Genomic DNA, 26,754 nt, shown 5'->3' on the forward strand with positions numbered 1-26,754 from the left:
TTCTAAAGTTTTTATCTCTTCCAGAAAAAAGTATTCCATTACAGTAGGTACTATGTTTGAAGTATTATATCTTATAATATTTATCCTTTCTTCTAATTCTGTGTTGATTTTGGCTTTAAGCAGTTGATATCTGCCCACACATAGCCTATTCTGTTTCTTTAAGATATAATTGGTTTCACTTTTATCATTCTGTTTGGTGCTAATCATGTCTAGAGAGCCTTCTGACTTCTTGAAGCAAGTTCAGGCTTCTAAATAATCTGCAAGTTTGTTGTCTCTCTTATTTCTTAAATCTCAAATCAATTTTCTGAAATATTGTTTGCTATAATTCCCTTTACTTACCTTTGCATCAGGGTCACCAGGTATCAAGGTATTCATTGACATAATATGTAGGCTATTGTCAATTTCTTTGAAGAATTTCTCTATTTCTTCATCCCCCTACAGAAGATATTGTATAAGCAGGCACTGTAACCTAATGATTTCCTTGCCAATGTTCATCATGAGAAGGTCGACAAGAAGAGATGACCAAAAGTCCCATAAAATAATACTTAGGAAATTAACTCTTCTAATGCTTATTTCCTCTCTTCTAGTTCTATGTGTAGCAGAAATAGGACTTCCACAGGAATGAGCTGTTTTGTATTTTTATTTGTTTCACAAGTACTTATGTCCAAAGAATTTGTTACCTAATTTCCAACCTGCTAGTAATGAGAGTCTCTACACTTAACTAGGCTTTAGTGTGTTTCTGGGACCATACTTAAAATATGTTCAGCTTACTCAGACCTGACAAGCTTATGCTCCCCTGGTCCAGCCTTGGAACAGGCTGAGTCATTCCCATTCCATGATGAAACACTACCATTTTTGATGGTATATTAACTATATTTTAGAAGTTTTTAATTTTTCTGAGCTTGTGCCTAGCATAATACCTTCACCCAGTAGGTGCTTAATTGTTGCTTGTTGAATTGAATTGAAGTTATATCTTACATCAGGATATGTTGAAACTATATATTCTAATATACGAATGCTGCTTTAGTACCTAATCAACTTTGAGAGGAAGCTGCCTTTATTTGAGGAGTATAGATTGATCTCATCCTATTAGATTACTGGGCCCAAAGCAAGAAGATTAAATTTAAGTGTTAAATGTAAATTCCTGTGGTTAGGCTCAAAACAATCATCCTTAAAAAACATAGCATTGGAAAAATTAGAGAATATAAACAATTATCCTGAAAGGGATCCTTGGATTTAATATCAACATGCGAGAGGATAGCCAAAAATGGTGATGTAATCTTAGGTTACATTGAAAGGCACTGTGTGAATGATGGTTCCCCCCATACTTGCCCTGGTCAAATTATATTTTGATTTTTGTATTCAATTTAACCAAATGCTGTTTGGGAAGGAAAAAAGGATAAAAAGGAACAGAAAGGAGAAAAAAAGTAATAGGAAGAAAAATATCATTGAGTTATTGTGGTGAAAAAATAGAAAAGGGGATATTTCACCCTAGATCTATAATCCTTAATTTTTGTGAAGTCAAAAAATTACCATGTAACATGCCATTTTTATACTTGCATATTGCTTGATATGTTATATTTTATATGGATTCAACTGATTATACTTTTAAATTTATGTGTGTGTGTGTGTTTCTTTTTAGGTCGAAAATTTAAAAAGTTCAATAAAGTCAGAGTCATGAGAGCATTAGATGCTGTTGCTCTCCCACAGCCAGTGGGCCTTCCAAATGAAAGCCAAGCTCTAACACAGAGAATCACCTTTTCACCAAATCCAGAAGTTCAGTTGATCCCTTCACTGACCAACCTGTTACTGAGCATTGAGCCAGATGTTATCTATGCAGGATATGACAACACAAAACCTGAAACATCCAGTTCTTTGCTGACCAGTCTAAATCAACTAGCTGAGAGGCAACTTCTTTCTGTAGTGAAGTGGTCTAAATCACTGCCAGGTAAAAATAATGTATATATGATGAAAAATAATCTAAAATGTACTATGCCTATTATAGTAATAGATTATTGATGCAATAAACTTCATATCAGATAATAGATGACAGATTTTAATGTATCAACAAGTATTTATCGACTGTCTACTCCATGCCTAGTACTGTACTAGGTATCACAAGGGATGTAAAAGAATGAGAAAAGACCATTCTTGTCTGTGAGTTGCTTACTATCCTGTTGAATGGTCAAGAATTATACATGTCAAACACATAGAGAGTAGTACCAGGTAGCTTATCAATAAGAGCTAGACATTGTGGTTCTACATTATTAGGAATTCAGGGAAGAAAAAGAACAATGTGAATTGATTTCATCTCTAAAAAAATTCCAGTTCATCATGAGTTCAAACTAACTAGGTAAAAGTAGTTGAAAATGATTTTTTTTGAAGGGGGAAGGCAGGGCAATGGTCACACAGCTAGTAAGTGGGTCAAGTATCCGAGGTTGCATTTGAACTCAGGTCTTCCTGACTCCAAGTCCAGTGCTCTACTCACTGTGCCACCTAGCTGCCCCAGTTGAAAATGATTTTAAAGATTTGCTTGCAAAACAAATCAAAAGTTTTCACAATGTGTTAGGGGCTTTTAAAAACAAAAAAAAATAGAAATCAATAAAAAGTGATTTCCTGAAATAAAGCCATTTTTTAAAACTCTGTGAGTCTCTTAACAACTATGGTTTCAGCCAGATCTGTGCCTAGACAGAGAACACAATAGTCCATCAACTGCCAGTACCAGGAACCAGGTTAACTCAGCATAACAAGAATATCAGTGCTTAACTTAAAAGTTTGTACTTAACCCACCAACAGAGTCCCCAAGGAACATAGCTGGGGAGAGAATCATGGCAGCAGCAGCAACAGAACAGGTAGTTTTCTCCTGGATTATTTCTCCTGCTTTATTTTGGACTGCATGACATAAAGAAAACATAATGCAGTTGTACTGCCTTTACACCCATGCATAGAAAAGGAAAAAAAAAACTTGTCATTTCTCTCTTCCCTCCAAATTACCCACACAGCAACAAAATCTTTATAAACCTTTAAGCAAACCTGCTTCTTCTATGCCTTATGCATAATTAAACCCCATTGAATCACTTTAGCCCAAACAATTTTGAAATTTTGAAAAATATCTCTCAGTCTAACAATTCCCACGTACCATCCTCCCTCAATGGATGTAGACCACTAGACCAACATTCTCCAACTGATGTTACTTAGAAGCTTACTTTTCTGCACAATATGAATAAGGATACTGTTAGAAAGTTTCTATGCTGTTAATATTTTCCCTACACATTTTAAAAATAAAATGAAATTACATATCTGTAAAAATATTTCCATATATAAAATTTATGTAAAAATAACTTTGATTTTTCCCTATTTTTTCACGTATTTTCCTGGACCCTTTATCCCAGGAGAATTCCATACCCCCAAACTCCCTGTATCAGACTTTATGAAGTCTACCAATGTATTTCAAGGGCTAAAGTTTTCCAGGGGCATATTAATTTAGAAAACACTGGATTAGATGAATTATTAATAAAATTTCAAGAAAATATCAAGCATAAAGAAAATGTACATCTAGTTATATCAGATCCTTTTTAAAAAAAACCCTTTATGGATTTTATTCTCATTTATAAAACAATGATTTGAATATACTCAAGAAACAAAGATGAATGGAATCCAGTATTCTAATAGAGGTGAAATATTATCTTCCTGTTTATAGGCTTACCAAAGTCAAAATTCCTGAATTCCCACTAGTTGCACTCTTATTGCTAGGAGCTGGGCAGGAAAGAATATATTTGTTCTTCAGTTTTCCGACTTGAAAAGTAAGAATGACAAATACCTTAAGTATTAGTAGAATGTTTTTGAGCCCACTGATGACAAAGGTAGCTGTGGTTAGTTTTCTTTTTTTATAAAGCAATAGAAATCAAAAATCCTAGATTCTAATATTTGCTCTTTCAGTAACAAGCATCAGACCTTGGTCATATTATTTAACCTCTCAAGGCCTTATTTTTTGATGATTTACTACAGTTATTGGAATTTAGCAAAAATTATAATTACCCACAATAGTAGTGAAATTTGTGTGAAAAACAATTTTCTATTATTTATAAATGGGTGCTTATATGTTTTCTTCCTCCTCTTTTTATTGTTAGGGGATACTTTTATTTTTGCTGACATATTTCTTAGCTTTTGTTTTAATGTTTAGTTTTTAAAAATAAGCAGAAAAATAAACCTTAGTGTTCAAGTCAACCTTAGTAAAAATAATTTTTGTAAGTTTCAACTTTAGCAAAAACCTGAAATGTAGCCCCCAGAAGTGAGAAAGATATTACATGTAAATTTTGCCTCGTGATTAATTTATACCAAATTTTATTTACAAGTCTAATTATGATATGTGAGAAAACATGTTTGATACGTCCCAGTGACTAGAATCTTACCTATTAACTAAAAAGTATTCATCCCCGTCCCTAAGTATTGTTTACATAGTAAGATTAAATTTACCAGCAAATTCTGTAGCTTGTAGTTTACAAATTCTCTTTAGAAAGAAGTAGAAATAAAAATAAGGAGATGTGGAAGTGCAGAGTTCCACATTTTAACTGCATTAAAATTTTAGTGAAAACATTTTCTGCCTATTTTTAAAAATACTTTTCACAATTTTGCTTTGAAAGACTGATATTCCTAACTGTTGTATTAAAATACTACACTTAGTTTCTTTGTTAGGAAATTGGGGCAAACAAAATTTTCCCAGATATGCATGTCAGTATGTTAATATTATCTTTCAGGGTCAAAGTAACTTTGTTTTAAAACATAATTTGGCTTCCCCAGCTGAGACGGATACTGATGCCAGTTACTAGAAAGTTTTGTATAACAAGTAACTAGGATCTGAAAAGAGGTCACATGAAACACCAAAAAGTTATCAGATGAAAATAATGTTCACTTATTGGTGACCTACATATATATTTAGATAACCATATAATCAACTCTTGTTTACTCACAATACTTGAAGAAAGCCTTGGCATGGCCACACCACATGACAATGATTCATACCATTTTTTTAATGCTATGTAAAAAGTTATACTAATTCTTTAAAACCCAGTAGAAATACCACAATTGCCACATAGTACAAACATGATGGAGATTTTCCTGTTGCACAAGAAATGAAGAAAAATGTCAGAAACTCTTGTTATTTTGGACCTGAATAATTATAAAATTGAAGAATTATATGTGCTATTAACATACTATTTGATTTTTTATCTGTTGTCTCTTTTTTGGACTCCCTTTTGGTATAGAAATTTTATAGAACAGTAACATGGCCTAAAGGTTGTTTGGTGTGTGTGTGTGTGTGTGTGTGTGTGTGTGTGTGTGTGTGTGTGTGTGTGTGTTGGGTGGGGTAGAGGAAATACATCAAGTAATGGCTTTTTAGATCATATGTTAAGGCTTGCAAAGTTTTTTACTTCCATTATCTCATTTGTTCCTTACAACAGCCTCATGGGATACTTACAGGTATTATTATCTGCATTTTACTGTTGAGGAAACTGAAGGTAAAGGATGTCATCCAAGATCATATAGCTGATAAGTATGAGTGTTGTGGTTTGTACCGAGTGTTCACAAGACTAAGTCCACCATACTTTCCATTATACCTGGAAAGGAAAACTATTGAAGAGAATCTTCTCAGCATAGAACTTAAAGATGATTTTCACATGAAAAAATGTTTAAGAATGTGTAATTTGCATTGTTTCAGTTAGTTTCAAAGTCCTGTTAAATTAGTTGATCAGATCCAATGGGTTAGAAAGGAAAGGTCCAGAAATAGCATGGAAATAAACTTTTATAGTCTTACTGACAACATTTACTACCTTCATCCAAGTTGTCAGAGATAGGCCTAGTCCTGAGAAACAACAAGCAGTGGAACAATCCTATCTTGGTAAATGGCCTCACCTGACATTATTACAATGATTATGTATGGTTTACAATTTCTGGATTACAATTACAATTTCCTTTAATAAGCAACCTGAAGTACAGGCAGCAAGCTCATTATGCCATTTGAAGGAAGTTATGTCACATTCAAACTGTCTCAGTTCTTGTGGTCATTCTCAAAAATGTTCAGCCATGCAAGTCAAGTCCAGTTCCACATCCCCAGAATGCACTGGGGTGATACACATAGACAAGTATTAAAAGAGGTAAGCAGACAACAATGTATTACATTGCCAAGCTTGTTTACTGAGTGAGTACACTAAGAGAAATTGAGAATGTTCACCCTAACAGCTAGATGGAGTTTGGAAAACACTTATGTTTGATTTCTTGCCGTATCTGATGAGCTATTTAAGCTGAAAACTGTTCTTATCCATTCTTTAAAGCATTTTTATTTGTATTGGTCAATGAGATGAGTTAAAAAGATTTGCCAGGTTATTGTCCTTAAATACTACTGTGACTAATAAGAGAGTTTGGTCATATGTAAAATGACTCAAAGTGGTGAATTTTTTGCCTGATGGATTTGAGGGCCTCTTTCTCTGGTAAATTACCTGACGTTGAAACAAAATGGGGAGTGGGATCCACTTATTTTCCATTATCATCTCAGTTCTTATCATCCCTAGTTGGTCATTTTCATATTGAAGGATTTGTGTAGGCACTATACCCATTTTGTGTCAGTTTCATCAATTCACTTCACCAAACATAAAGCTACTGTGTGTTGTACATTCTGAGAGATACAAAATTTGGATAAAACATAATTTCAATACTTATTGTGTTTATGGGCTGATAGGGGCATATGACACATACATTGAGAAATTATGGTACAAAATAATATATGAGAAGCACATCAGAGAGGCCCAGAGGACAATATTAACTCTAACGAAGAAGCTGGAAGATGGAAAGGATTCTAGAAAGGCATACTAATGAAGTATTTAACCTCGGCTTTAAAGGACAGACAGGAATTCACTTGGTAGAGGAGGGAAAAGGTGTATTCCAGACAGGAATTTATGTGAGAAAAGCACAGAGCCACTATCCACTGCGCCATGCTGCCTTTCAAACCAGTAGTACTCAAAGCATTCCCAAAACTGCAGAGAAATGGCTGAAGCTCTAGTATTATTTCAGATATCCTTTTACAAACCAAATGCTGTGGGTGTCAAGATGAGAATATTCTCTTCTTTCTTGAGAACAAGCATTTATTAGGTGCTAATAATAACAATAATTCATGCTTATGTAATACATGAAGGTTTAGAAATGGTGTCCTCACAACAGCTCTGTTAGATGATTTATGTACAAGTATATTATCCCAACTTTATGAATAAAGAAACTGAGGCTCCACTCAGCGAAGTTAAGGAAATAGTATCATAGACAGGATTTAAACCCAGTCTTATGATTGACTCTAAGATCAGAGCTTTTATCTCCATACAACATTGGGGAGGTTAGAGAAAGTTTCTTGGAGTAGACAACATTTGAGCTAAGCTTATAAGAATGAACGAATATTTTGTTTTGTTTTGTTTTTGAGGAGGGAAGACAGGGAAATTGGGGTTAAGTGACTCGCCCAAGGTCACACAGCTAGTAAATGTGTGACGTGTCTGAGGCCAAATTTGAACTCAGGTCCTCCTGACTCCAGGGCTGGCGCTCTACTCACTGTGCCACCTAGCTATCCACGAACAGGTGTTTTTGCCTCAGAAATTAAGAATATTTAATGGAGTCCAAATGAAAGAGTTGTTACCTATATAATATGAGGTCCTGCCAATTCTCCCGTATGCAGATGCACTTTAGCTATTGCATCAAGTCCTAGAAAATTGCAAGATCTATGAAGAGATCCATAATCACTTGAATAAGCTTGACCTCACCATCCACAGAGGAAAAACCATGTGAATGGAGAGTCTTATGGTCTAGAATAATATATAATTGGTTGAACAACCTGTAATATTTTTACATTAAAAAAATCTTGGACACACTTAGATTTAAAACCTGACCCCTGAATTGAATGCGAGAAAGAAAGCAGTTTGGATTGCAGTATTTTATGTAGAAAAAAATATAGAGTATTTAAATGATCCCAAGCTTCCTCCAGAAACTAAGACTCGCCTTTTTTGCAACATATATTTGGAACACTTTGACACTCTTAATGCTGCCAGGTTAGCATAATTTTTAGGACTATTATGTTGCACTATTGATTTATCAAAATCGCAGTCCACTAAAGGTCCTAGATCTTTTTTCATATGATGTAGCCACATCTTGTTCTTGAGAAGCTGATTTATTTTAAAACACAAGTGTAGGATTTTGCATTTCTCTGTTATATTTTACTTGAACCATTAATGACATCGAGGCTGTTAAAAATGACTTTTAGGGTCTGGTAATTCAATCAGTCCATAATACACCAAACTTTATTATCACATAGCTCCATGTCCATGTCTCTCCATTTCATCTTGTCTCATTTCTCTTCTGAGGCTTGCCAGCTACATAGGAAAATTTATCTTATCTCTTTATGCCTTCCCTCTCTTCATTCCTTTTGTGATCCAGTTATTTAACCCAAGCATAGTTGATAGGCATGAATCATGCTAGTGACACAACTACGTCGAAGGAAAGGCAAAGGCAAAAGTTTTGCAATGAAACGACATAACCACTGAAATTAGCTTCTATAGCCTGGGAGCATATTTCTTTATTAGGTCTAACTTCTCAACTTAATGATTTTTCTTCTACTTGTCACAATATGCCATTTGTAGTATTTTTGTACCTATTATGATTGGGGTGAGAGAGAGAGGGGGAAACAATTTTCTTACAATATTTGGTTCAGGGTTCATTCCTTAAAATTGAAATTAAGCTGGACAGACATTAGGAAGATGGAAATGAGGAGATGAATCAAAGAATAGTATTTGAGAAAGAAAATCTTTAGGCTAGAATTTAATGAGTTTTGAGCAAGGAAATATCTTTCTCTTCAACCTTCTAGAATAGGAATTTTTAATCTTTTGTGTTTTTGAGCTCTTTTTCCATTTGGGAAAGTCTATGGACCCCTTCTTAAATAATTAAATGCTAAATTTCATTTAGATTTTAGTGAAAATAAAGATGTATTCTTTTTCCATCAAAAGTTCATGGCCCCCTTGAAATCCATAGACTCCAAAACACCTATTCTAGAATTAATTCATATTCCTTTAATTAAACCTGCTTCCCCTTAAGCACAAAGATAAAAACGTTTCTAAATTTTGCTGCTTTTCTGTTTTGTTTTATTTGTATTGTCTTCTGCTTTTCATTATAAATAGATATATCATTTAAGCTATTTTTTGGGTTAAACATGGGTTAAATAGGCATTTGTGAGCTGTCCTAGGAATACCTATTCACAATTTATAACATTGTTTCTATCAAAATATGTCCTCAATTCCAACCAGTCTGCTAATGAGCTTTTGAAATACAATTCCATAATAAGATGAGGACATCCTATTAGCAGGCAGTTTTATTTCTGTTTATAATTTTCCAATGTATTTCATTCCATAAGACACGTTTTCCTACAAAGTGAATGTTTCATATAATTTTATCAAAATTACAAGTAATTGTCATTTGTTATTGAATATTCTTTATTTGTATTTTTTCATTTGGAATGGTCAAATACATTGATGTAATATGAAGAATAGAATTATAGAACCATATTGTTTCTAATTCCTTAGTTCCAAATCTATTTTCTTCATTGTTTACACCTTTCTAAAATTATGTATATTGATTGTCCATACCACTCTTCGTGGTTAGCACTTAGGTAAACTGTACTCAATTTTGTCTTTTCCCTATGCTTTGCCTCATTTTCTGGGGTTAAAATTTAACAAAAATATAATCTAAAGTATTCATTCCAATGCCTCTGTAATAGTTTTTCCTTCAAATAAAAAATTTTTAAATCACTATTGAAAAAAGAGGCCCTTAAGTCCCTGATCAAAGTTCCTTAAAATTCTTCTAAAATTTTTTGAAATATTCAAAGAAAGCTGATAGAAATGACAGAGAAGCCTACTTGAAATATAAGTTGGAGTTTAATATATGCTTTTCTAATCTCTTTTAGAAATATTTTTCCCAATACCACAATCAAAGAAAATAAGTTTTTGTTATGTTCTTAGATGAATGTCATCTTCCTATCTGTGATGGACTTAAATATTTTTCCAGTATATTTTGATGGTGGCATGTATACTTTGTTTCTTTTTTGTGCTTATTTCACTTGTTTTGCTACTGTCTTTATTTATGACAGTAGCTACAGCCAAAATTGTGATAACAATAATAACATCATCTGTTGTTATCATTATGATTACTACGATTATCATCTCATTATTATTTCATTAAAATCTATTACTTCTTTATTGAGGCTTAGCTCTTGCTTTACTTTGTAACAATTGAACATCATATGATGTTCCCCACCACTTCTCAATAATTGGTCAGGTACTCATATATCAAGATACTCTATTCATGTCCAGAACTTAATCTACAGTGCTGTACTTTACCCAATTTCTGGTTTCCCAGAAATGGTCCACTAGTAAGTGGGTAATCCAGACCACACTTCCCCTGGCTAAACAATACTTAGGCCACTGCAAACAGTAGTCCCAATTTTTCCCATATCTACCATAAGATCCCTAACCTATAGTCAAAGTATTCATGATGCAAAGAGTACTACAATCCAGCCACCACCACCACTACCACCACTGTTGTCCCCAAAGTTAACAAACACTGCATTTCTTCACAAAGTTAATCTTTTGATGGCATCATAACATTTTACATTCTTGTGACTAAAAGAAAGAAATAAGATGGGGGAAACCTAGCAGGTCACAAGTCATCTCCAGAATTATACCTTTTAAAGCCTTTTCTATTTTTGAGATTGGACACCTTTTGACAGTGCTCTTATAAGAAATTAATGGGTAAAACTACTTATGATGAAAAGATAATTTTTTCTACTCATGGCTAAACAATTAGCAGTCATCAGTTACCTCTCTACATGAAATCTTGTCATTTTGACCATCATTCCAAATACCCTGTTTACCCAATCATTATCTTAAGGAGAATTTGATCTCAGTGTTCCCTTTTTTATATAGGAATATAACAATATATGATATACATAAAACTGTATTTGAAATGTTGAAGTCAGTTTAGTACTGCCAAATTCATCACTGGTAAACACTGTAAAGGGGAAAGTAATTGTAGTAGTAATTATTCAGTGCAATTATACAGATAAGACAATGTTTCAACAATCCAGCTAGCAGCTGTTGTGGGGGTGAAGAGACCAACACAAGCCCAACAACAAGCACGCTATCAGCACATTGCAAAAGCCCAGGTTCTTTTGACCTGCTTTACTAAGGAAAGCAACATTAAGGGGTTGAGAAGCTTACTTTAATCCAGCATACAAATATCATTCACTTAGTTCAGGGGAAAAAACCAGCACCCTGAACTTCAGAGCAAAATACAAACAAAGTACAAACATCAACAGACAGACTTTGTCTGATTCAAATCCTAATACATAGTTACCAGAGTTTAACAAAGTCTCAGCATCCGGGTTACAAGCTGGAGGGCTCTTAGCTACAGCTGCCTGAAGCCTCCGCATCAGCATCACCGAGAGTGGGAGCCCTTGGGCAAATGGCTCTGTCTTCTCTTCTTACAGCATTTCGGACATCATCAAACATCATCTGAATGACCAGAACTTAGGCTCTTATGATCGGCTCTTGAGTTAGCACCTCCCCTTAGTACCCTGGGAGCTTCACACTCACATAGGCTTAGCACCTGGGTTTAGCACCTAGTAAGACTCAATGAAATATACTGAATTACTCAAAGAAAACAAAAGCCGAACTCTTCAAGGGCACTTGGTTGAACTGAGTGCTAAGAGCCATTTTGCTTACCAACACAGACAATAATTGCTGATAATTTGGTGTATTTGAAATTTAAGGTATTTCAACAAACTTTAGCTTTGCTGCTGTGTAACTTACGTTCAAATCTAGCCTCAAATACTTCCTAACTGTATCACCCTGGCAAGTCCTTTAATTCCGTTTGCCTCAAGTTCCTCATCTTTCAAATGAGGGGGATAAGGAAATGGTAAACAATTCCAGTATCTGTCATGAAAAAACCCGAACTGGGCCAGGAGAGTCATGACTAAAAACCAACTGAACAATAACATCTGCCATATACGAACACAGAATAAGTGCACTTAATTAGGTTTGAGTGAAGTGTAAAGGAAGAGAGTCGAAGAAGTTGCCACTCCTATGAAATACTGTTTTTTTCTAGTTCTTAGGAATTACTCCCTCCTCTTACCGTTTTGAACTTTTTTCCTTACATCCCAACTTCTTCCCTTCTACCCTGTAACAAAAGACATAAAAAGAGACCCAAGACTCCTTTCTTCTTGTATGCCCCTCCACTAGAAATGGTAGATATTTTAAATTTATGAGTAGGGACCAATAGATCTTTCGCAGAATTCACTCCCTGACTTGAGATTTCAAACATCATTCAAGAAATGGAATTCTTCACTCTATTGACTAGTAGTAATTGTTTGTTTGTTAGTGGCAATTTTTAGTTTTTTTCCAAACTTTTTGAGCAGTGCATGGGACAACAGATCACTTGCAAATAGATTTGAACCTTGAATTCGAATGAAGTAGCTGTAGTAGATAGTAGTTTCAGAAAGTATGTCAAGTAGCTTACGGAAATGCAAAATCTCAATTACCAACTTAAAATTACTTCTTCATTTCTGTGTTTGTTTTTCAGTTGGGTTTATTAGCGATTGGTATTTGGTACTGTAACATCATAGCTTGTGAAATCAGTATTGATAATGTTTTACTACAATACAACTCATATAACTTGATAAGAACTCCAAGTGGTTTTTAATTCTTCTAACATAATGTAATTCTTTTTAGCCTATTTTAATTTTGCATTTGATTTCTAGGATTCCGTAACTTACATATTGATGATCAGATAACTCTCATCCAATATTCTTGGATGAGTTTAATGGTGTTTGGACTGGGGTGGAGATCATATAAGCATGTCAGTGGCCAAATGCTATATTTTGCACCTGATCTGATACTTAATGAGTAAGTATAGCGCTTGCCTATTAAGAGTTTTTTGAGATGGTTAAAGTTTCATTTTGTTTAATAATTCTTCCAAGTAGAACATGCTGAATAATGAAGATTTTGCTGAAAGGGTCGACTATCACAAAGAGAATGGTTTTCAAGAAGATAATTTGAAAAACATTTTATTTACATTAAGATGACCAAGATTTCTCTTTTTCATCTGTTATATCTGAGTTTTAAGAAATTTTCTCAATTAAAATATTTTAAATATAATTTGAAATATTTAAGACATAATTCTAGTTGTATAGTATCGTTATTTAAAGTTAATAAAAAAGAAAATGCAGGAGTACTTTGTCTTTTAAAAACTTAAAATATAGTTAAACATTAAAAGGAATACTTTTTTTACTGGAAAGATTAGACTCCAAAGAAAATGAGAGAAAAAATAACTAAACTAATTTAGCAATATATAAATTTCTGTAATGCTCCTAGTATCTATCATGAAGAAAAATCTTGTCACAAAATAATTTTATTATTAAAATAAATTATAATTGCTAATTTAATTCTGCTTGTTTCATTTGTCTTAAAAGTGACCTTTCAAATTATATTTATATAAACTTTAAGGTGTGCAATGCACTTTCCATAACTTTATTTGAACTTCACAACACTATAAGGTAGGTACTGTTATTGTGCCCATTTTACAGATGAGGAAAATGAATCTGAGAGAATTTAAGTGACTTTGCCTAGGATTATGCAGCTAGAAAGTATCCAAAGTAGGATGCAAACTCAGGTCTTCCTAACTACGTCAAGCACTATACTACCTAGGTGTCAAAAGGAATGTTAAAAATCCAAAGCAAAATACCATAAATTTCAGATTTTTATGTGATCTTATAAATTATTTTAAACTTACAAACCTATGCCAATTTAATTTTCTGTGTCCTCTCACCATTATGTGGTTACCCAAACAAAGATGTTTATAAGGCTCATTTTTGTAAAATGAATATTTCTGTCAAATTAATTGCATTACATTGATATATGCAACCATTGCGACTGGGAACTATGGGTCCCATCTTGAAAATCATCCTATGAAGTAATTTATCGATTTCCAGACTCTAGGAACTCTACTCTCCTTATTGTACCCCCAAACCATACTAATTTTTGCTATTACTGAGAATCACTTGCTTCTTTATTTACAGTTATTGGAATTTTTCTCCCTTCCTCTTTTGGTCTGTGTACTTAAAATTATGATTCAATAGAATGTGTAACTAATGACTTTTAGAATTTTTTCTGTCTGCTTGACTACCTTTGCAAAAACTGTTCTTCTGCACTTACATTTCTAACTTTCTAATAAGATTTACCCGAATCTGAAAATTCTTTATCATCAAAGCTTTAGGTAGTATAAAACACATTATTTCCCTACTTTGTGAAACACATTTTTGTTGGACTAAAATTCAGAATGTTCAATTTGTTTGTAAATGCAAGGACCTTTTATGCAAAAATAGACAAAATTGTTTAGTGGTATCACATTCTCTGATAATATTATAATGTTTGATTGTCTGAGATGCTGTATTGTTTTTTATTCTTGTTTATTTATTTGTTTTTATTTTTTTGTGGTGGTGCAAGACAGCGAATGAAAGATTCATCATTTTATTCCTTATGCCTTACCATGTGGCAAATCCCACAGGAGTTTGTCAAGCTTCAAGTTAGCCAAGAAGAATTCCTCTGTATGAAAGTGTTATTGCTTCTCAATACAAGTGAGTAATTAACTCTTCTCTTAGGGTTCATTATTCAAATATAAGATAATATAAGACTTGTTTGATGTATAGAGGTCATTTATAGTATCTCTAAAAGAGAACTACCTTTAAAATTTTACTCAGTTCAAGAAACACACATTAAACCAGGCATTGTGCAAAGCACTAGAGAAACACAGACAAAAAATGAAAGTCTCTACCTTAAAGGAACTTCTAGAATATTGAAGAGAAACAACATTTTGACAAATACAAGGTAATTGGTGTTGTTGGGATGGGGCTGTAGTGGAAATTCACTCGCACTGAGGAAGGCCCAATACAAGAAGTGGCATTTGAGTTGCACTTTGAAGGAATTTTAGAGATTTCACAATCAGATCATGGAGACTAATAGTCTGTAAAAATGCATGGAGTAGGGAGAGCCAAGATGAAAGTAGCAAAAAGCAGCACAGCAAGCTCCCCACCACTCTACCCTCTTCCCCTACCCAAGCTCATCCTCCCTCAAAAAACAAAACAAAACAAAATTTCCAAACGTTTCTAGATAAAGTACTGGACTGAATTCTAATGAGGAAATCAAAGGAAAAGTTATGAGTCATTTTTCTGGCACAGGTTAGCATAAAGGACAGATCCAGAGGTCTTATGAACACTGTGCCAACTGGTAGCTTCATTGCCCAGTTCTGTATCACAGGGCTAACTAAGGAAGGTCTTATGCCTGAAAATGGCATTCTTGACCAAGGAGCAGTCACAGACCTTGGAATGCATATGGCATGGGGAATGAGTTCAAAAGCAACCACAATAGTGTGGCTCAGATTCCAGGAGCAGAGCTAGGTCTAGGTTCCAATTTCTAACCCATTCCAAAGCCTGCAAAGGAATAACCAAGATAGGAATTCCAGTCCAAAGAGGAGCGTACAGTTCTCGCACTGAACTAGCAGAATTTCTCAGATGGCTGATAATGTCTGAGTCTAGCATCAGTCTAGTGTTTGTTCAGACCAGTTTGGAAGTACTGAAAATTTACATGTCCTGAGTATGATCTGTCCCTAAGATCCTTCAGTAGCATAACTCTTAATGCCCCCATAAAGCTGTGACAGGACCAATCCAGAAGTGCTTAGTGCCCAGCACTAACATCAAAGTTGCAGTCAGTTGAAGTCAGGCTGGAAGAATTAGCAAATAAAAAAAGTCTTACTTCATTTCTTACAAGAATTCTGGTTCAATCTGTACCCAACCTATATTTTTTATAAATGAAATATGAAAGTTGGAGGAAAATAATTGGAAAGAAATGAGAACTATGGAAGAAAGAATTAGAAGCTTAGCACAAGAGGTACAAAAACCTTGCCCAAGTAATAAATTCCTTGAAAATTAGAATAGACTAAATAGAATCCAATGACTCCATGACATAACAAGAAATATTATTTAAAAAATTGAAAGATGGTGGAGTAAAGTCAGGGACACCTGAGCTCTTCCCCAAGCCCCTCTAAATACCTTTAAAAATGACGAAACAAATTGTAGAGCGACAGAACCCACAAAAAGACAGTGAAACAAATTTCCAACCCAAGACAGCCTGAAAGGTTTAGAGGAAAGGTCTGTTGCACCAAAGTGAGAGAGGCACGAAGTCGAGCATAGGCTGGGCCACCATAGACCCAGCCCCAGCAAACCAAGAGCCGGCCTCAGGGCAACTGAATCACTGGCAGTGGTGGTAGTTTCTGGACTTCTCAGCCCACAGGCACCAAAGACAACTTAGAAGGTCAGCAGGAAAAGTCTGTCACACCTGGGTGAGAGTGGAGTGCAGGGCAGCACAGGCCACACCAGCACAGCCCTGGCCCCAGCAAACCAGGAGCAGGCCTTGGGAGTGACTGAATCAGCTTGTGGCAGCAGCAGCAGCTACTTCTGTAGCTCTCAACCCACAGATGATAAGGGGGTCAAACAATGGGCCAGAAGGAGTTTACAGGGGTCTCTTTGTTAGCACTAAGGCAGGACTTTGTTGTTTCACCCATACTTGGATCCAGATTGCAGTCCTAGGTAACAATCCCAGCGGTGAAGAGTACTAGCATAGCAGAGCTTGTGGCAGCAGTGGAAAGGGAACCACCCTCACAGTTCCAGGACAGAAAAGAATACTTGTGCTCACTCACACACCAGAGCACAGACCAGGAGAGGAGCAAGCACCTGTTCTTAGGTCATACCACTTTGGAAGAGCTGAAAACTTCCAGGTCCCTAGAATATCTCTGAAAATAGCTTGCACAAAACCCCTGAACCTTGGGACACCTGGAGAGTATCCTCCAACCTGGAAGCAGAGTGTTACTTTAACAAACAGTTAAATGAACAAACAATGGAAAAAAAAACTCTGACTATAGAAACTTACTTTGGTGACAAGGAAGATCAAAACGTACACTCAGAAGAAGATAACAAAGTCAAAGCTCCTACATCAAAAGCCTCCAAGAAAAGTATGAATTGGTCTCAAGCTATGGAAGAGCTCAGAAAGGAATTTGAAAATCAGGTGAGAGAAACAGGAAAAATTGGGAAGATAAATGAGAGTGATGCAAGAAAATCATGAAAAATGAGTCAACAGCTTGGTAAAGGAGACACAAAAAATACCGAAGAAAATAACACCTTAAAAAACAGACTAGGCCAAATGGTTAAAAAAAAGTACAAAAAGCCAATGAGGAGAAGAAAGCCTTAAAAAGCGGAATTGGCCAAATGGAAAAGGAGGTCCAAAAGTTCACCAAAGAAAATAATTCCTTAAAAATTAGAATGGAACAAATGGAAGCTAATGACTTTGTGAGAAATCAAGAAATCATAACACAAAACGAAAAGAATGGAAAAAATAGAAGATAATATGAACTATCTCATTGGAAAAATAATCCAGAAGAGATAACTTTAAAATTATAGGACTACCTGAAAGCCATGATCAAAAAAAGAACCTAGACATAATCTTTCAAGAAATTATCAAAGAAAACTGCCCTGATATTCTAGAACCAGAGGGTAAAATAGAAATTGAAAGAATGAACCTATCACCTCCTGAAAGAGATCCCAAAATGAGAACTGCCAGGAATATTATAGCCAAATTCCAGAGTTCCCAGGTCAAGGAGAAAATATTTTGCTAGCAGCCAAAAAGAAACAATTTGAGTATGGTGGAGCCACAGTCAAGATAACCCAAGATTTAGCAGCTTCTACATTAGAGGACTTGGGCTTGGAATGTGATATTCCAGAGGACAAAGGAGCTAGGATTACAACCAAGAATCATGTAGCCATCAAACTGAGTATAATCCTGCGTCAGTAAGGCAAGATTAATGACCTCAAGGGTGACCATGAACATGCCTGTATGGTTCAGAATCGCAAAGTATGAAAAACTCTCTAGGTAGAAGGCAGAGGAAGTATAACATTTATTTAGACTCCAAAGGATAAAATCCCAAGACCAATAACTCCAATTCAATATAGCAGTAATTATATTCTAAAACCAGTAAGCCCACTTCAGTGTAGCAACAAGGGAATTATAACACAGTATTATAGCAAGGAACGAAGTCATCCCGTTACCTAGCCCCCTGCTAGGGCCTTCCTGTAAATAATCACTCAGGAATCCTAGCTGTCTGCTTGCCTTCCTCCTCTCCCCTCCTCAGTTCTCTGGTCTCTGCAGCTTCCTGGTTTCCACTCTCCACTCCAGCATTCTTTTTGCAGCTCTGTCATCCTAGAGTTCTTACTTCTCCTCCTTAGGCTGGATTCTGAATTCTTCCTTCTGACTTTTGAATTCTCAATTATTAAGGTAGCCTTCTGGGTGTATATGTACTCTTTTTAGGGCCCCAAGGGCTTCATGCCCAATGGAAAAAGAGTGTGGGTCTGAGGCTTAGTGCCTAGTAAGTAAAGGGATTAGACCTGCCTACAAACAAACCTCTAATTAAGCTTCCCTTAATTGGCCCCTCTTGATGTCTATTGAGTGAGTGGGAAAAGTCTTTAATCCCTGATTGACATCACAGAGGTTTGGACCTGCTGCCTGCCTGTGGTTCTCCCTTTGTTGGCCCCACCTGAGGCCTATTGAATGGGCAGGAAAGATCTTTCACTTACTGATTGGCCTTACAAATCCATGAGAGGAAAAATGGACATTCAATGAGAGAGAGGAATTTCAAGCATTCTAGAGAAAAGACCAGAACTAAATGGAAAATTTGACTTTCAAATACAAGACTCAAGAGAAGGATGAAAGTAAACAGGAAAGAGAAATCATAAGGAACTTATTAAAGTTAAACTGTTTTTATTCCTACATGGAAAGAGGATACTTGTAACTCATAAGACCTTTCTCAATATTGGGGTAGTTAGAAGGAGAATATATACATAGAGGGCATAGGTGTGAGTTGAATATGAAAGGATGATATCTTAAAAACAAAATTAAGGGGTGAGAGAGGAATTTATTGGGAGAAAGAAAAAGGGAGAGGTAAAATGGGGTAAATTAACTTACATAAAAGAGGCAAGAAAAAGCTTTTACAGTGGAGGGAAAGAGAGGGGAGGTGAGAGGGAGTGAATAAACCTTACTCTCATCAGCATTGGCTCAAAGAAGGAATAACATATACACTCATTTGGGTATAGAAATCTGTCTACAGGATAAATCTACAGGAAAGTAGGGGGAGAAGGGGATAAGAGAAGAGGGGAGTGATAGAAGGTAGGGCAGATTGGGGGAGGGGGTGTAGTGCCAGTGCAATACCCACAGCAGCGGCTATGAACATGCCAGAGTAGTTCTGAATCACAAAATATAATAGACTCTCTTCATGAAAGACAGAACCAAAGCATTTATTCCAACACCAGAAAGCCAAATCCAACATAGCAACAAAGAAATCTATAGATACTATCAATGCAGGGGGCACTGCCATCCCCAAGCCTTCCCATAGACTCCTTTAAGCAAAATCATTTCCTCTCCCACTCACTCTAGCTGCTGCCTGCTCTCTCTCTCTCTCTCTCTCTCTCTCTCTCTCTCTCTCTCTCTCTCTCTTTCTTTCTTTCTTTCTTTCTCTCTCTCTCCAAGCAGCCACTCCCACCATCTCTCTCCCAGCTCTGACTCCAACTTCCTGCTCCAACCTTTCCTGCTCCATCTGTTTAGCAAGATCCTCCCACCACAGGTTCCATGTGACTTAGACTTATGTGACTCAGGCAGGTCACACAGGCCTATTAATGGATAGGAAGGATCTTCCCATTTTCATTAACATAATAGAGGGTAGTCAGAAGCAAAACACTTTTGAGGAGGGACAGAGTGAAAGAAGAGATAGAAAATAGAATAAACAAGAGGGGGAATAGGATGGAAAGAAATACAGTTAGTCCTTCACATGACAGTTATGGAGGTGTTTTGCATGAATATACATGTATAACCTATATCAAATTGCTTGCCTTCTCAATAAGGGGGGTGGGGAGGGAAGGGGGAGAGAATTTGGGGCTCAAAGTTTTAAAAATGAATGTTAAAATTGTTTTTACATGTAACTGGGGAAAAATAAAATGCTAAATAAAACTAATTTTAAAATTGAAAAAAACTGAAGAGATAGGAGAAAATGTAAAGTTATCTCATAGTAAAAACAACTGACATGGAAGATGGATCAAGGAGGAAAAGACTTAATTATCTGGACACCATGACCCAAGAAAGAACCTAGGCATTTTATTTCAAGAAGTCTTAAAATAAAACTGCTCAGATTTCATAGAACCAGAGGGCAAAGTAGAAATAGGAAAATCTACTAATTACCTACTGAAAGTGGTAACAGATTAAAACTCCAGAAACATTTAACCCAAGTCTAGAACGTCCAGGTCAAAGAACAGTTCTGCAAGTAGCCAGAAAGAAAGAATTCAAATACTAAGGAACCATATTCAGGATCAGACACTACTCAGTAGCCACCATGTGAAGGAGCAGAGAGCTTGGAATACAATATTCCAGAAGGAAAGATATAGGCTTACAGACAAGAATAACCCAGAAAAACTAAGCATAATGCTAAATGGGAAAAACAGATCTTTAATAAAAAACTTTTAATCATTCCTGATGAAAATACCAAAGCTGCCTGCCTTTCATTCTGCAAGGAAATAGGAAGAGTAGGGGAAAAGGAGAGAGGAGAAGGAAGGGAAGAGAGTTTAAGGGAGAGATTAGTCCTAAGAAAAACAGACTCTAATGATAAGCAAAAATCTTTTAAAATATTAATAAAAATATTTAAAGCTCTTTTTGATGTGGCAAAAGGGGGAACATAAATTTGGGAATGGTTCAACAACTTATGACATGTAAATGTGATGGAATACTATTATGTTGTAACAAATGATGAAGGGAATGGTTTCAGAGAAACCTGGGAAGAGAGAAAGTTGTTTGAACTGATACAAAATAAAGTGAGCAGAACCAGGAATACAATTTATACAACGACAATAATATGGTAAATAGAAACAACTTTGAAGCATTTAGGGTCTTTGATCAGCATAATGACCAACTACAATTTCAGAGGACTGCTGATGAAACATGCTACCAACCTCCAACCAACTTACCCACTGTCTGGCAGAGAAGTGAAAGTTTCAGAGTACAGAACCACATGTTTTTTTTTTGACATGGCCAAATATAGCCAGCATGGAAAGTTATTGTTTGATTTTACATGTTTGTACAGTTTTTTTTCCTTTTAGTTCTCATTTGAAGGGGTGGGAGTGATAGAAATAAGATTTTTGCTGATTAAACTTTTTAATGAAAAAAATATATATATGTAGAAGGATAATGGAGGGTCTTGTTGAAAACAACAAGAAACCCCTATCATTGATCTTAGGGCACCTGAGATAGAATAAAGTATAATAAGAAGGCTAGAATAAAGGCCAGTTTATGAAAAAGTCAAACAAAGGATTTTATTTTCAATACTAGAGGAAATAGGGTACCACTGAGTTTATTGAATAGGAAAATAACATGGTCAGACCTGCACTTTAGGAAGATTACCTTAAAGGAATTCATATTTTATCATAAAGGCAGGGAGAAGCCACTAAAACTTCTTGCAATGGAAAGTGACACAGTGAGATCTGTGCTTTAGGAATATTAGTTTCATAGCTGTATGGAAGATGGCAGCATCCACTAAAGGCCTAGAACCAATTAGAAGGCTATTGAAATTTTCAAGGCAAGAGGAATTGAATGAAACATTCCCCCTCCTCAGGAGAGAGGTGGCAGGTGCTATGTAGGATGCTATACATGCTATTAGATATGGTTGATGTGTCAGTTTGTTTTGCTTAACTGTTTTTCTTTGTTACATGGGTGAGTTCTGTGGAGTGATTATTGGGAAATTATTATTATAAAACAAAAATCCTTTTTTCCCCAAAAGAAACTATTAAGGGTTAAGAAAGGGTTAGGGTTAGTCTTCATATTTCCCTCTCATCTCAAAGATAAAATATGAACTCCTCAGCCACACATTTAAAGCTTTCAACAGGTTAGCTCCAGTCTCTTTCTTCAGATTCATTTCGTAATACTCAATTCATACTACTCATATTCCTAATATTCAATTTACGATACTTCACTATACTCCTCAAATTGGCATAATTGTTTTCCCTGTGCTTGACATTTGATTTCCTGCCCCTTAGTTCACACAGGACTTCCATGATCTCTTAACAGTTAGTGTTCTTTTCCTTCTAAAATCAACTTATTTTAAAGTATAGTTATTTATATTTTCATTTTATTCTTTATATGCATAATATATGGCAAAATATCTTGTGCATAGTGATCCCACAATGACAGACATTTATTAAGTGTTAACTATGTACTAGGCACCATGCTATGTGCTAGGGATACAAATGGAAACAAAAAGAATCACAATGTCTGCCTTCAAGGAGCTTCCATTCTAATGGGAGAAGACAACACATAAAAGGGGACTTGAAAGAGAGAAGGAAATCATAAGGGGAACTTGGTGGCTAAGATCATAGAATGGTGAATGGCTGGTCTGGGGACCTTTCCTGAAATGGAAGTTCTGAGACAAAATTACCATTGGAGAAGGTCCAGCAAAAGTGGAGTTAGGAGGCAGCTATGTGATAGCATGGTATAGAGCATCAGGGATGGCTAGTCAACTGAATTGAATTAATTGAATTGAAAGAGATAAAGGCCTAAAATTGGGTGATTGCAGTAGAAATAAGAAAGAGGAGCTAGACATGGCATTATGGAATCAGAACTGAGTTTGTAGTCGTTCATCAAAAGACAACTACCAAGTGATGAATTTTTATGGCCCTGGAAGCTTATAAGTACTGTATATTAGTCAAAAAGCAGGTTTCAATCTCTGTTAATTAGAATTTCAAGGGAGTGCACACACCGATGAAATCAAGGGTCCCTGTTTCATTCACTACCATTTTTGACCTCACAATTTCTAGCTTGGTACTGTTAGGTTTTGAATCTTAGATTGGGAGGCAGCAATTGAATAGTAGAGTGGAGTCACTGTAATAGATTTGTGACAAAGAGATAACAATTTAGATATACTTTCACTTCCATGATCACCATAGACTGTTGCCAATTCAGAGAGAAATTATCCTAGCCATTATGGACCTCTCTATTATGGGTATCTGCATCACTTCTTAAAGGGACCTTCTCTGCCTTAGTGGTACATCTTATTACATTTAAGATTATAGAAAATTTGAGCTGGATGGGCATGTCTAGTAAACCAAAGCAGATTTAAAAAAGAAAAACTAGAACTTCTTTCTTCAATAGATAAAAGATAATAGAGGATTTCTCACAAGTGCATTAAACTAGTGTAATTTTGTATTATTTTTAAATCTTTCACTTAAATTGATAAAGAGTTGATTAAATATTCTAATATATATTATAAAATGGAATTTCAGTAACACTCTCTAAGTGTTGAGTAGTTAACTATATTATTTTCCTACTACTATTATGAGGGACAGTATTATTTTCCATTTTTTAGATTTGCCTAAAGCTAGCTATTTATCTTTATTTAATAAAAGATACCATTTTGGTATATCCTGAATTACACAGAAACTTGCCCCCAATTGTGTGTTTAATGAATCTTTTTCACATATGTTATGCAAATGAACATGTGAGCAGCTTATAAGAGTAAATACTCTTTATTGAGCTTCAATGGGCAGCTAGGTGGAGCAGTAGATAGAGTACCAGCCCTGGAGTCAAAAAGACTTATCTTCCTGAGTTGAAATTTGGCCTCAGACATTTACTAGCTGTGTGACCCCGAGCAAGTCATTTAACCCTGTTTGCCTTAGTTTCTTCATCTGTAAAATAAGCTGGAAAAAAGAAATGGCAAACCACTCCAGTATGTCTGCTACAAAAACCCTAAGTAGGGTCACAAAGAGTCTGACACCACTGAAAACAACCAAACAACAACAATAATATTAAGCGTTAATGGCCACATCAACATAAGACCAACCATCTAAATATTTGTAATCATGCATAAGGTTGACTGGTTGATTTTTTTGTCCATTCTTTTATTCTGATGTTTATTAGCATGTACATAGAGTACATGCTGATAGAATTAGATCTTAAGAGTTGATCTTTTATAACAAAGCTGATACTTAAAAATAATTTACAGACTTTTGTTGGGAATTTAAAGCTACATGAACTTTCCCTGATTTACCTAGTTGGTCTAATGAACCAAAGGCAGCTTGCATATGTCCTCATGTAGCCATGTAACACACTCTTCACTATTTAATTAGAATCAATCTATAGTTAAATATCCAGAGAAAAGCAAAATCATGACTAAATTATTCAGGGATTAACTATTCCTGTGTCAAAAAAATGTCTAATATATTATTTTTTTCCAAGAAATGTTACCCACAATAATAATTATCTTCTTTTAGTTCCATTGGAAGGGCTGAGAAGTCAGAACCAGTTTGATGAGATGAGATCAAGCTACATTAGGGAGCTCATCAAAGCCATTGGTTTGAGGCAGAAAGGAGTTGTGGCTAGCTCACAGCGTTTCTACCAGCTTACAAGATTTATGGACTCCCTGCATGATGTAAGTGTTTTCCTTTTCACATTACCAGTAGCTGACTCCTGCATTTCTGGTTTTTTTTTTTTTAATTATTCAAACAAATTTAATTTTGCATGATTCCTCCAAAGCTTCTATGTATAAATATTACAAAAAGTATAGTTATTTATACCATGTTGTTGTAAGCTTATGCTATTTCTTTGTCATAGGCATGATTAAAATATTCTTTTTAAAATCTCTATGAAAAGATTCCCATATTATAGAGATGTTTTTCTTTCTGACTCTGAGAGAATTTATGGTACTACCTACCTAACATGCTCCTTAAATATTCTTGCCTGTTGACAGTATATTGTGTTTTTTTAAGTAGCTGCTGGATTTGGATATGTTGTATCTTTTTTCTTACCTGTTTCTTACCCATTTGTCAAACCAGCTTGTGAAACAGCTCCATCTCTACTGCTTGAACACATTTATCCAGTCCCGGGCACTGAGTGTTGAATTTCCAGAAATGATGTCTGAAGTTATTGCTGCCCAGTTACCCAAGATCCTTGCAGGGATGGTGAAACCTCTTCTCTTTCATAAAAAATGAATGTTGATTTTTTTCTTCTTAAAAAATGGATTACATTTTGTGGAATTTCTGTTTTGTTTTGGTCAAAATTTTGGTGTCTTAAAATTTTTAAATATTCTGCTAATGCCTTATATTTGTAATATAACATGCAGAGCAATTTTAAGAGAGATATTGTGGAACACAAATGAGTTTTCTTTATAAAGCATAATTAGCATTTTGTAAATGTTTTGTGTACTCTTATTTTCTTTAAAAATTCACAAGATTGGAAAAGTACTTAAAATTGAATGTTAAGCGGAACTTCATTTACATTTTATTTCATAGAATTTAAAGAGAATTTTTTTCCCTATTACATCTAACAAACCTTCAACTTAAAAGACAAATGTACAGAAAATAAAGTGTTCATTACACACTTTGCTTCGATTTAGTTCTTTTTTAATTCCTCCTACTTGCCTACTACTTGTGCAGAAAATGTTGTTCTAACTTAGCATTTCTCAAACTAAGGAGCCATAAACCTTGATGGTTTTATACATACATACATACACACACACACACACACACACACTCACAAACCAAACAAAATTGTTACTAAGAATGGAGCTGTAGGCCTCTAGCTATTTGGTGGAGTGATATGTATGGCTTTTTAGCTTTCCTCCTACAATGTCTGAACTCTTACTCTCTGTTTTTACCCTTTCGTGTGATCCTCCCTTTCTTACCATCCCACATTACTATTATAATCCAGTACCAACTTGTCTATCTGATGTTCTTCCTCCCAATCAAAGACTTCCCAAAGCAAAATTAAGCATCTACATTATTCTTACTGTCACCTTCCCAAAAGCTCCCAAATTTTGAGTGCCACTGATCTTGTATCTTAAACATAATCCCTTATAAATGAATAAAACAGTGCATACAAATAGAATAACTAGAAGCAAAATGTACATACTATAGTATTTTGTGGAATACACCTATGACTTGAAAAGGCAACCAAATGTGGGTTCATTATATTTTAAGTCACCAGAGAAATTGTTCCAAGAGAAGAAGAAGCAGATACATGTCTCTCCTACTACTCAAAGTAAATTGGAGAAATACACATGCCTTTAAGTATCTTGAAGCTAATCTTCAATTATGGTATTATAGTAATTATATAAATTATATAAAATTATAGTAATTTTTACCAGTTTATGACCTCTAAATATTTAGCTTGACCCAGATATTTGTAGAATATTTGTAGACTGCTTTTCTTTCTTTTTCTAAGGATATTTTTTCCTTTTTAAAAACATTTAATATTCATGTCTGAGTATAAAATTAATGAAAATTATCATCTTTGTGGTTTTCATGAGTTTTAAAAGATACAATCAAACTATATGCAGCTTGTCTATTATCTAATTATGAAATTTATTATTCTGGGCTTTTTTGATCCAAGAGAATAATAATTTAGAAGGCAATAGTGTTCCTACAAGTTCTGTCTTACTTCAAGCAAACTAGAAAGAAAATGCATGTATTTATTAAGCACTTACTAATGCTGCACTAAAAAACAAAAAGAAGAAAGCTGTTCCCTACTTTAGGAGCTTATGTTCTAA

General features: G+C 35.1%; 1 protein-coding gene across 2 annotated transcripts in view; it reads left to right on the forward strand.

Annotated features, from left to right (window-relative positions):
• Positions 1-25,584, forward strand: part of PGR (progesterone receptor) — an 81,890-nt gene extending 56,306 nt beyond the window's left edge. The window contains exons 4-8 of one of the 2 annotated variants that reach the window (XM_036745314.1): positions 1,643-1,948; positions 12,836-12,980; positions 14,580-14,710; positions 24,482-24,639; positions 25,043-25,584. In XM_036745314.1, coding sequence (XP_036601209.1) covers positions 1,643-1,948; positions 12,836-12,980; positions 14,580-14,710; positions 24,482-24,639; positions 25,043-25,198 — 896 coding nt within the window. In that variant the 3' untranslated portion in view covers positions 25,199-25,584. The remainder of the gene's footprint in view (positions 1-1,642; positions 1,949-12,835; positions 12,981-14,579; positions 14,711-24,481; positions 24,640-25,042) is intronic. The other variant, XM_036745315.1, reaches the window with a different exon arrangement.
• Positions 25,585-26,754: the final 1,170 nt, after the last annotated feature.

The sequence above is a fragment of the Trichosurus vulpecula genome, chromosome 2, assembly GCF_011100635.1.
Source record: "Trichosurus vulpecula isolate mTriVul1 chromosome 2, mTriVul1.pri, whole genome shotgun sequence".
NCBI classification, from domain to species: Eukaryota; Metazoa; Chordata; class Mammalia; order Diprotodontia; family Phalangeridae; genus Trichosurus; species Trichosurus vulpecula.